We start from the raw sequence: 12,821 nt of genomic DNA on the forward strand, positions 1-12,821 counted from the left end.
ATGTGAACAATGTGGTCCAAGCATGTATTATATGTAGTGCCAAACAGAATATATTTAGGTTAAATGGAGGGCACTCATGAAGGGCTGACAAGGCTAGAAGAATGTGGTGCTCAAAGGCACTGATCTTTGTTTCATCAAAAACTTCTCAAATGAAAGTTAATAAATGACAGTAATTCAATTAAAACGGTAACCCCATGTGAATCTTACATAAATTTGCCTCTCAGTTTCCTAAAAGTTACTGTATAATGGAGGATTTTTGCACATTTTTTAAAAGACCCGCCCTCTCCACTTAAAAAAAAATGCTCATGCACAACCCTGCACCCACTCCCAAGAGGGAACGACTATTATATGCGTGCAGACTATGCACAAGCCTATTTCTCCTCATGCAAATGCACCAAACTTTCCATCACCATGTCTGGATAGAACACCCTGATCAGCTCGCTTAGCAGTGGGATTTTTTGGCTCATCCTTCTTGTGGAAGGTGCTAGTGACTTACCACTTAAAAATCTGATTTAACTGAGCTGTAGTAAAGTATTTATACATTGAAATTAATTTAATCTATTAATCTTTTAAATCATTCACATTGCCTTGTAAAATATAATGTAAGTTTTAATAAGCTGGAAGCCAAAATTTTCAATATTAAATGAAATATACATTTTAAAAATGCTGTGTATTGTGATTCTGTATTTCATCTTCTATTTTGAATCGAATTACCAACATAAATAAAGTTTTGATCACAATCACCTTTAATAACATTTGAAGTGGTGTTTTTTGTTTTAGAATATCTAAGGCCACTGAATTAGCCGTTTTCATTAGCATATTTCCAACAGTGTTTGGATGTTTTCCTGAGCTTACATAATCACATGTGGTGGGGAATCACTGAATGATAAAATCAGCTTTCTGAACCAATTTACTCAACAGCTATAAAAGTCATTCACATTTTATACAATGTCTACATCTCTGTCAATTTCCCAGATCAACAGGTGTTGAAACAAAATGATCCCTCTCCTAGCATTTGGTTATAGCTTTGAGAAAACAAAGGCTGAAAAAAGCACCCAGAGAGCATTAGTGTTAGTACTGTAGCATGCAGCTGCTTGTTTCACTGCCACCCTTTATACCTGACCTGGAGGTACAACGGTGTACAGCGACTCAGAACTGTATCCAATCTCTAAAACACAACAAAACCAAATCATATCACACAAACATGGACAGATACGCAGTGTTTTGATTAATTGTGTATTCCTAACACCATGCTTCCACCCTCAGCTTTAGGAATCAAATACATGGTAAACTATTAAAATGATCAAACTGTTTAGATGTGTTCTAACTCCAACCAGCACCCAATCGGAGGCTTTCCTGAGGTCCTTCAGCTTCTAACCTGAGCACAACCCGCTCTGCTCTTTCCATAGTTAGATAAGAAAATACTTCCTGAAGAACATTCGCAAATCCTGATCATGAACCATTTCCTGCTAGATCCGATGGCTTTTTTCACAATCCACATAAAACAACCCTGTTTTAGAATAATAGAGCTGAAAGGATGCTGCAAAAGCAGTTCTCATATTTGCATCTAGTGAGTTGTGCATGCACGCTCACACATTCTGCTTTCATCCTTGCTTTTTATTGTGTCTTTTTAATCTCTTTAAGCATTCTCTCAACAGTCAGTGATTGGCCTTTAAAACAGTTAATAAAAAAAAAAACAAGGAATGAATGACTGAAGTCAAATTCCTTGTTTTTACACATACAAACTTAGCTAATAAAGTTAATTCTGATCTTACTTCACAAGCAGCCTCAAAGAAGCTGTAAATGTTGATGAAGGTAGCTTTCTTTCACTCTCAATGTAAACCACAGGAAGTTTGAAGCAACCACAACTACTTGTGGGTCTCCATGCATGCACTTAGAGATTTAGAACCTGAATAGGTTCTACTGTCTGAGTGTCTTTTTCCAAAGTCAAAATATCTAATAGTATAAATATCTTTATATTTGCTTCTTATAGCCATCTTGTCAAGTTGCCTAAATTCTGCCTTGCCACCTCTAACTGTGTGTAGTTTCAGCTCAGTACCTTGTTCTTCCAAGATGCCATTCGGTATCTTCTTGTCAACGGCGGTGACGACTGCTTTTTTCTGGTTTTTTAACCTAAAGGAAAACAAATACAAAGCAAATTGACACACTGACAAAAACAACATTAAATACTGAATGACTCAATTAAATTTTTCTTTAACCAAAAAGCAATATTCCACACATTTAAACAATTTTTCCTACCATCTGAAGCTTGAGAAGCTATTTTTTCTCATTAGCTGGCGTCTTGAAGAGGCAGTGTTGATGTTAAAATGTGGTAAAGAATTTGTTCTTCAGTCTAAAGCTGCCTGTAGAGCTCCTCTGTCACAGCCTGATCTGCTCTGCTCTGCTCTGACTAAACATGCGAGGGAGTCTACTTCCTGACCGGGCTCCGCCTCAGTGACTAAAAAGAAGGAAGTGTTCGTCACCCCAAGCTCCGCTCCTGTGCCGGGCTCTACGCCAGGGGAAGGAGGAAAGGCGAGCCATGCTAAGGGTTGGAAAGGTTTTCTTTTTCTTCATTTTTTTTTTTTTTTTACCTGCGAATGTACCAGGCCAACAGCGTAAAGATGAGCACCAGCAAGAACACAATCAGCACAATGGAAAGGATCTGGTGGCTGGGCGATTCATCTCCTCCTAAGATGGGGGGAGGAGAAGAGGTTAACAAGCAATACCAACAAAAACACGGAGAAGGCACAAACAATAAAGGTGCATCTCAAATCAAATATTAAAGTTTAACTTATTAATTAGATAGATTAATCAAACACAGAATTCTCCATCCATCCTCTCCTGCTTAGTCCATCAGGGTTGGGATGGGGCCGGTAATTATACATTTTGAACTTTATATTTGTTCAAAAGATGCAAAATACAATGCTGAAAACTACAGGTAGTATTTACAAAGAGCATGTCAGCAGAGGGAAAGCTGAAGATGCTGCTCTGAATGAATTTGTTGTAACACAAAGGACCAACACCAGCGGATGAAACGGGTATCCAAAAGACCATTTGGGAAATTTCCCTCTTGAACTTGAGCGACATTGACTCTATTCTTTCTCCAGACTCTGTAACTTGTTTTTTTTTTTAATAAAGGGCAACATTTCTTTTTAAGGTTCAATCCTTTTATATCTTAGCACAGATGAGATTTTTTTTCTTCACATCTGGGGTTCAGGAGTGGCCTGAAAAAAGTACAGTAATGCAGTTCCAGCCGTTGTTCTGAATAATCTTTGTGTCGGTTCTTAACCCAACGATTCAAGATGCGTTCAACGCTGTAATTCTCCCCCAACATTTTTTAAGTGGACGTTGTTACACATACTTCTCAAGGCTGAGATTATTCCTGTTGCTGGCACGTTGTATTTAGGGAGCACATAGCAATCTTAAACTTTTGACACTTACATGATTGTGGAGGGTTTCTGCGATTGTCTTCTCCACATTTGTGAAGGTAAAAATATGAATAATATGAAATATCTGTTATATATATATATATATATATATATATATATATATAACTTTTTTATTCTTTTATAAGTTTCATGCATTACTGACATCTAAGAAGCTAAATCTTGGGTTTTCTTTTGTTGTACGCCAATCATAAAAATTGACAAACATTTGCAAAATTCCCCTCTAGCTAATGAAGTTAAATGCAAAATTCCAACTTTTTCCAACATAATATACATTTTTGATCTCAGTTTCATCTCATTTACTGAGATAAAAAATGATCTTTTTTTCCATCTCATTTAGTGAGACTCACCTGTCCAAATATGCATTGCATGACTTCATATAATAAATACTTGGAACAGCAAAGTAGCCTCTGTGTAGTTTTGAGGCCACAGAGCCAGTTTAATAACAGTTCTGGTCAGTATTTTGTCAACAATAATATTCATCAGCTTGGTCAGAAAATTAGAGGCTCTCAGAGCAAAGACAGTATCACCTGTCAGCTATCCTTTCTCTTATAGAAATTCACAATAATCTTTAAATTACTGTGTGGTGCTGCATGCTTAATTGTGATCTGGTAAATACAAAGCTGAAGACTGTTATCAAGAAGATGCATTCACAGCGGAAAATAGGTAATAATACTATCGCAGACAAAAGTGATGACTGCAGCGAGCACTGATGGGATTTTATATCTTCATGCACATTCTTGCATGTTAAAGCGGAGGGGCCCTTGCAATCATTCTTACCTTTAGAGTTGGTGTCATTGGCAGTGTTATTGGTATTGGGTATTGTTGTGGTTGCCACCAAAAACAGAAGGGGGACCATTGTGCCTACAATGAAACACAATGAAGACGGATATTAAATTTAGTGCCAGACATGTCTGCGATCAAGATTCATGAGAACATGACTGTCGTATAGTGTTCTATTCATGGGAAACAAAAGCTTTAGACCAATCTGAGGCATATTTCTTTATTTGTGACTGCTTTCAGGAATGTGCTCATCGGTGCAAAGTTCACGAGGACCACAATGGAACAACACACTCATATCCTGGTCATTCATTAGCTCTGTCAGGGAAGATGAAAAAAAAAAAAAAAAAACAGCTGTAACACCGCACGTGTCCACAAGATGGCAGAATACTTTAACAATTTATGACAACAATGTGCTGTCTCTTCTAGCCCATTGAGAAAAATATTATGACATCTGGGAGGGGCAGAAAAAAAACAAAAAACTTTTAAATATTAAATCTGAAAAGCATCTCAAAGAAAATCACCAGCAGTTTAGTGTCGAGTTTACAGTTTAAAGAATTTATTATAAAACTCACGTCTACCGAAAAAGCATTTGCTTGAATCTTTTATCAAACTCAGGAAAGAGAACTTCCACTTCCACTAAATTCCACTGATGTAGCTGATACCAGCTGTTTTCCTCCAGCTATTTCTGTAACAAGGCCAAGACGCGGAACAAGGGGTTTCCAGGACACTGCCTGTGTAGGTGTAGGAACACTGTACACCAGAAATAAACAACTAAAGCGGGCAAATTGCAAAAAGTAAAGCAGTATAGCAGGGGGTGTTGAAAGTGTATGAACAGAAGGTTACAGCAGTTGTGTTTTTCTGACCAGTCATGTCCACCTTGTCTAAAGAATGGCAGACCTATCCAGGTACTTGAAAGCGTATTTTGCTTGAACATTACACTTCACAGCCTTCCAGAGAAAGCATTCTGCAGAGATTGAAAGGAGGCTCCATCTGATTGCCAAACACAGTTAAAGTTATTACAACATTAAATAAAATCATCACCCAGATTAAGCTGTTGGAAATTTGGTTATTTATGGTTCTGGATAATGCATAAGATAATTTCCCTCAGTGTATTTTAGTGGGGGTGATCCTGTCCTTTTGTAACCAAAGGTAAAGCTGCTTCTACAGTGTTGCAAAAAAGTTAAACTGATTAACTTCAGATAATATTGTTTTAGATTGAGATCATTTTACTCCCAGATCATGATCCTCAACCAGAAAATGATGTCTGACTTCAAAATGGGCTGGAAGCCAGTCATTGTCACTATTAGTACAATAGAGCAAGAGATGGAGACAAACCTTTCCCTCACTACATAAGATGCTTGGATAAATATGCAGAATCCACAAACATATATTGCTTTTTACAGCATCCTCACTGTGTTTTTATGCCTGTGAGGGAAATAAAATAAGGTACCGTGTCAGTTGTAATCTGAAGGATGCTCTTATATATCTTGGTTTAATAAAAATGTCTGAGCTCAAGACTAAAACTGTCAAATTAGTGGGCTAACTTCATTCTAACTATTAAGTCCTGTTAAGCATTTTTACTCTGCAAGTAAGAAAGAAGATTGCCACACAGATTTGCAATCAGACCTAATGAAATGGCAGATTGACTACTCTGCAGGTGTGTGAGAGGTTCGCTGCAGCTGCAGTTGAAAAGAAGAGCCTAAGCCAAGTGAAGTGTCAATGAAGACACTGTTGAAGGCTCCACTCTTTTCCGCAGTGTCCTGTATTACATCCAGACGGGACATCTGAGGAATGTGGGGGGAGCAGACGTTCCTGGTCAATAATATTTCCTAGAGCACATAATAAACACCGACATGTCAAGCCTACGCTCCATGAAAAAGACTGATATGGGAATTCTAATAAGGAATAAGCCCTCCGGACTTCTCCTTGTGCTTTAACAGCCCCCCTAGTTAGGGCATTCTCTATAAATGTCACAAGCTTGGATGAGGACACAGATATTGAGCTGAGTTTGTGGATTCTCAGAGCAGGACTTGGTGTCTGATGCGGACTTATCACAACACGAACTACTGTACACTGAGTTTTATATATTCTCATTGAATTGTTGTTTATTATTATGATACTGAGAATAACTAAATCAGATGAGTGCCTCCAGGGAGCCCTTAGGCTAAAGTTGTGGTTAAGTGGCTCTATCTCCTTCCTTTTATATCACTCTATCCTATGGCTAAATGTTACATTTTTAGTATGGTACTATAATGCTGCCGGGCCTCCAAGTTTTCCTGATAATGACATAACATCCATTTATAATCCTTTCAATCAAACACTGCCTTTTCTCTCCAAGTAGCCAAACTCTGTCTCGCCTTGGCCAACCGGTATAGGCTAGAAGTCTCAGGTTTGACCATTATTCACGCTTTAGCTCAACTCTAGCAGTATCATTGCAATGTGTGTGTGCTCATCTATGCATTGTCCTCTCTCCATTCAGCACTCAGCAGCCAGTCACCAACCATTAGACCAGCCATAATGAAAATGGGTCATGTGAGATGCCAGCTCGGAGGGGAATTTCTGGGGCGTCCTTATTTTCCTGCAGAAGACATTGGCAACAAGCACTGGGGGAGAGTATTGTCTTGGCCCACTAGATATTCCCTCCTCCTCATCGGGGTGGTATGTTTGACAGAAGGTAGTGAAGCAGAGAGTTATTTCTGTGAAACGCTGATAAATCTTCTAGAATTGTAGGCCATGGCTGTAAGAATTATAGCCATGGCCTACAATTTTCCAACCACTGCATCATTGGTGAAAGAACAGCACCATTTTATGTGTTAGGTATATCATCCAAAAGCTTGGTGTATGTGCAATTCAAATGATATAATTAAAGAGTAAAATTTTACAATTTAGCTCATAGTAAAGCATGTAACAGTAGATAGTTGCTATGCAATGCGCATAGCCTTCACACCCACTGATCAATGAGACTAAACTGTGAGTACATTTACCTGCTGAAAGAATGTGATGCTGGGCTATTCTTTTAAATGGGCTAACAGACTTGTTGCATTCAAGCTGCAGAAGCTAGTAGCTTCCATTCATCTCCTAGCAACCAGGAACAGGCCCAGTCACAATCTGAAGGTGAGTGTCATTGTCCCTGGATACAAGCCCTACTCCTGCTGCAATCCACCCAACAACCCACCATACAGATCTATATGTGCAAGAACTCTTTACTTTTTCTGACACAATATTTCACCACTGTAAAACTGCATTCCTCAACATCAAGACCTGCTTATGTCATAACATATGGCCTTTACTTATATACCGCCCTTTCAAGTCAGAGGAATCCAAAGCACTTTATACAACACACAAGCTACGTTAAAGCCAGAGCTGCCGTGGCGCTGACACAAGTGAGGCACCTTAAAGGAGAAGTTCGGTTTTTAACACTTTTAGCCCATTTTCTGTAGTGTCCAGGATGAAATCGAATGATTGACACCAAAATTTTGACAATTGGTCCTGTCTCTGCTTTTTGGCTCATTTAGAATCCACCCCTGGCTGCTTTAGAATGGCTTCCATAGAGCATGTCCGATAATGTCCTTAAAACAACCTTAAACGTTCTTTTTTTAAAATATGCAACTCACCGGGTCGTCAGCGCTGTTCAATGACGTTCCAAAAAAATTTCGTAAAGAAAAAACGTTCCTGTAGTGTTTTATTTAGCATTTTGTAAATCCCATTGAGTTCTGTTGGAATAGTCAATATTCCCCTGCCACCAGAAACGGAAATGGGGCCTGTTTACACAGTTGTAGTCTTTTCGCTTCACTCTGTGTACTCCGACGTCGAGAATCAAGAATCCACCTTTCGTATTCCATTTTCAGAGTTTTTTAAAGTGTTTAACAGAGACGTTAGCACCTCGACATCGGAGTACACAGAGTGAAGCGAAAAGACTACAACTGTGTAAACAGGCCCCATTTCCGTTTCCGGTGGCAGGGGAATATTGACTATTCCAACAGAACTCAATGGGATTTACAAAATGCTAAATAAAACACTACAGGAACGTTTTTTCTTCACGAAACTTTTTTTGGAACGTCACTGAACAGCGCTGACGACCCGGTGAGTAGCATATTTAAAAAAAAGAAAGTTTAAGGTTGTTTTAAGGACATTATCGGACATGCTCTATGGAAGCCATTCTAAAGCAGCCAGGGGTGGATTCTAAATGAGCCAAAAAGCAGAGACAGGACCAATTGTCAAAATTTTGGTGTCGATCATTCGATTTCATCCTGGACACTACAGAAAATGGGCTAAAAGTGTTAAAAACCGAACTTCTCCTTTAACTACCATCAGTAGGCAACGCAGGTGAAGTATCTTGCCCAAGAACACTGACAGAGAAAGCTAGAGCTGGGGTTCAAACCGCCAACCCTCTAGTTGCAGGGCAAACCGCTGCAGTGCATGACTCAGAGCTCTGTTGCCATTAATTATACCCTAACATTCCTGAATACCTGCACATCTAACAGTAAACAAAATATGTTGGACATGTAAAGATATGAGCATATAACATTCCACACGAAAACAGCAGAGAAAGTCAAGCAATTGCCTGCCGCATTTCTATTTGCTGTTCAAAGCTTTAAAAAGAATACAGAAAATAAAAACTATCTCACTCAGCGTGACTTCAGTTGTAAATCAAAATGTTTTTGCTCGGCAGGCATTTGTTTAGGAGGATGAGGCATTCTTCTCATTGTGCTTGCTGCATGCTTCCCTATTCTTTTAGTCTGGCATAGAAAAAACAACATAATGATACACTGGCAGTTTTCTAACTTTGTTTGACTAATAAGCTAAGGAGCCAAGGCATCAGATGGAAGCTTGTTACATGTAGAAGATAATACAGGGAAATTGTCTGTGTTTGCATCTGACAGGAAGCACAGCCTTCCCTGCTTCGTCAGGTCCACTGAGAAAAGTTTCTGCGGACACAGTCACTCTCTGTCAGCTATGGAATCTGAAAAATGGCCTGTGAGCGCAAGGGGTGGGTACGACCAAGGGAGGCAGACGGGAGATATACAGAGCCCCCAGAGCAATAAGACAGTTTAACCTCTTAGCAACATGTGTAAGATGATTTTAGCAATAGTTTGCCTTCTGTGTAGTTTATAATAAACTACACAGAAGGCCAACTATTGCTAAAATCATCTTACACATGTTGCTCAGAGGTTAAACTGTGTTATTAGAGGATCTCTCGAAAAATATTGATGAATTCATTAAGTTCACCCAAAAATGCTTGACTATAATGGTAAAATTAGAAAAGACTATTATTTATCTCACTTTATGAACCAAAAACATGTCTGTATTCTCATCAACAATGATTGTTTAGTCAATACAACTGGTTTAGAGGCTAACAGGTACTTTTCCTCTGAGTGGCTATTTTTCTTTTTAAAAACCACACCGAAATAATCTCCCCAAAACAGCTATTACATAAATTCAGCAGTATATGTGCCTCCTTCACTACAATATTGGTCAATTCATGATATTTTCTCATCTTCTATAATTTTGATACATAATAATTCAATGTCAATGTACATTAGACAGCAGATGAAGAATTTGATGGTGTGATCGGCAGATACTGATTTTATTGATCGGCTCCCAGCATCCTTATCGTTACATGTCTAGTATGTGTATTTTCACAATGAGTCTTTTACTTTGTACTGTTCCAGTTCAATGGAGCTAAAGGGTTGCTTTTATCAAATCTAACAGAAAAGCAATTAATAAAAAAAAAAGAAAAAAAAAGAAGAAGCTATATCGGGTTTTGTTTGTAGATTCTGACCTTCTCGCTTGGAATTAATTTTTTCTTATCCTGGAGTTTATTTTATGACAAAATTCAAGACACTGAATAAGTTTCATAAGAGAGCTTTGTGAGATGTTCAATGCCTGGGATATTGCTTTAAATGCAAACTCTTCTATACATTTCTCCCTTAAATTTTTGCTGTGTTCCTATATCTTCATGATCCTGTCTATTTAGTCATTTTCTCTAAACAAACATCTAAGCCTTTCACAGAACACCTAGATTCATACTGTGAAGAAAAAAAATCCCCTCTGATCGACTCTGCTTAATTAAGTGAATACTGAATGTAAATTATTTCACTGGATTTATTTGCAGGTATTAGAGTCAGCTAGGATCATATAAAGTCTCACCACATTTGTCAGAGTTGAATTTTAAAATCGTTTGGAAAATAATATATTACTTTTCTTCCACTCCACAATTAGGCACTTGATTCTGTTGGAATTTAAAATAGAATCTAAATAAAACATATTCAGGGGTGTGTTTTATTGTGGTTTAAGGGACCTTCAATTTTACAAAAATAATTAAAACAGACTTTTCTTAGTATTTTTTTGTGCTGTTTTTGTATTTTCCATTTAGGATTTCCTTAAACTCTTCATAACACTCTCTAAAACAGCACACAGTCAAGTTGTTTTTAGTTAAACATCAAGTTTCCTCTGCATATTTACCCAGTCTGCCTTGATGCCATGTTTCTCAATACTCTCAGTCTTTGCTGGGTTAACTATTTCAAGGGCAGCTCTTTACATTCACTGTCTTGAGAGAGGATCTGAAGCCGGGGCAGCGTCCATCTGTCCACACAGATGTGCAACTGCTTTTAATGCAATCTAGCCTAGTGGGACAAGGTGTTCAGCACTGGCCATACTAAAGTAATCCGTTTGTTCCTGCTGATCCTGCTTTAAGGACAGCATCCATAATCTGAAATCTAGATGTAGGACAGTATGAGCCATGTAAACAGATTTTGTTAAATATGCCCACATAAGCTAGATTTCCCTATCTCCCACTGCCTGTTCATTATATTAGTCTAAACTCTGTTTTAATTTACACCTCACAGTTGTTTAAATCTGCACACCATTGTTCTTCTCAACATGTTCCCATGGTAACTCGGCCTGCAGGGCTGCTACTGACAAGGCATCTTAGAGAAAAAAGGTCGATGGAAGGTACACTGTGTAAACTTAAAAAGCTTTTATGCTTAACAATAAATTAACTATGGTAAAAGTAATCTGTCAAAAGCAATTCACTTAAAAAAAAAAAAGGGACAACCCAGCTCATTCAAATTAAAGTAAAGAAAAAAAGGCAGTGAGGATGAAGAGGAAAGTGATGCATAGTTTGTGGATTCTGCAGATTCATCCAATTATCTAAAGTGAGAAAAAGCAAAGCACAAAGGAGCAGAATCCACTGTTCTGTGGATCTACAATCAACAAATTAGGGTTTATCTACACAAATAGCATTGTTGTTTTGCAAAGCTTAGTTATGTTTCACTGTAAGCAACTGTAGAATTAGCACAAATAAAGGACTCTAAATTATTACTTCTAAGCAGTGTGGAAAAGCCTTTTTTAATCTCTGAAAAAACATGAAGAAATGTTTTTGTCAGAATTTAATTGCCATCTTCTTGTTTAGAAGTTGTATCCATCCTCTCCCCAATCTGTATTTAAAACCAGATTATCTCCCCCTCACATTTCTCTGGCCTTTTGTGAGCAACTTTAAATAAAAAACAAAGTAGACAAACACAATTAAAGCTCAAAGTCTATGTTTTAAAATAACTCCAATAAATTATCGACATTAACTCTTGCTAATAAAAATTTTAAAAAACAGTGGTCGCAAGTAAATTCTAAAACATAACATTTTGGATGAACCCAAAATGATGTTAACAGTAGTAGGGCTGCCACTAGGATTATTTAGAAAATCGATTAATCTGTTGATTGTTTTTTCCATTAATTGATTAATAATTGGATAGCAAAAGGTTCCTTAAATAAGACTTTTTACGCAAATAAACCAGATGAAACTAAAATTGCTCTTTAAGTAACCGTTTTCTATCCAATTATTAATCAATTAATTGAAAAAATCATTATAGTCTATTTGATTAGCAAAATAATTATTAGTTGCAGCCCTAAAATATCATGGCTATTGAATAAAAGTATACATATTGATATAGAATTGTTGCTAAGCCCTAAATTTAATATATATTTTGCTCAAGAATAAGTAACAGTGTGCTGGTACCAATCTTCAAAAACAACAGAGGTGTGCAAAGTTGTGAAAACTGCAATGGAATAAAGCTGATGATCAATACAATGAAGGTATCGGGAAAAAGTAGAGAAAGCTAGACTAGACTGAGCTCAGAAGTGAGCATCTGTGAGCAGCAGTATGGTTTCAGGCTGATTAAGATATGGTATTAGCTGTGAGCGTGTTGATAGAAAAGTACAGAGAGGGAGACTACGAGCTGTACTGTATGAGGGAGTCTCGGGTAGAAGAATACAAGACATTTATGACAGCTATGCGCTGTAGGTGTGACAGAGGAGTTTAGAGTGGAAAGGATTATGCATGGGGCTCAGCTCTGAGCCCATTCTTGTTTGCTGTGGTGATGAACAGGTTGACAGAATAGGTCAGACAGGAATCTCCAACGGTTATGATGTTTGCAGATGACGTGATCTGCAGTGAGAGCAGGGAACAGTTGGAGGAAAATCTAAAGTGATGGAAATTTGCCTTGGAACAAAGAGGAATTAAGTTTAGCAGTAGCAAGAGGGAATAGATGTGTATGAATAAGAGGGACTGAAGTGGAGCCATGAGTTTGCAAAGAG

At 37.8% G+C, this 12,821-nt stretch overlaps 1 protein-coding gene across 4 annotated transcripts in view; it reads right to left on the bottom strand.

Moving 5' to 3' along the window:
• Positions 1-12,821, bottom strand: part of ptprea (protein tyrosine phosphatase receptor type Ea) — an 86,235-nt gene that overhangs the window by 20,737 nt on the left and 52,677 nt on the right. The window contains exons 3-6 of one of the 4 annotated variants that reach the window (XM_038282548.1): positions 4,227-4,310; positions 2,592-2,688; positions 2,060-2,133; positions 1,124-1,168 (exon numbers count right to left, since the gene is read on the bottom strand). In XM_038282548.1, coding sequence (XP_038138476.1) covers positions 1,124-1,168; positions 2,060-2,133; positions 2,592-2,688; positions 4,227-4,305 — 295 coding nt within the window. In that variant the 5' untranslated portion in view covers positions 4,306-4,310. Of the gene's footprint in view, positions 1-1,123; positions 1,169-2,059; positions 2,134-2,259; positions 2,440-2,591; positions 2,689-4,226; positions 4,311-12,821 lie in introns of those variants that run through there. The other 3 variants (XM_038282550.1, XM_038282551.1, XM_038282552.1) reach the window with 3 other exon arrangements.

Source organism: Cyprinodon tularosa, unplaced genomic scaffold (genome assembly GCF_016077235.1).
Source record: "Cyprinodon tularosa strain WSP-4 unplaced genomic scaffold, ASM1607723v1 ctg185, whole genome shotgun sequence".
Taxonomy (NCBI): domain Eukaryota; kingdom Metazoa; phylum Chordata; class Actinopteri; order Cyprinodontiformes; family Cyprinodontidae; genus Cyprinodon; species Cyprinodon tularosa.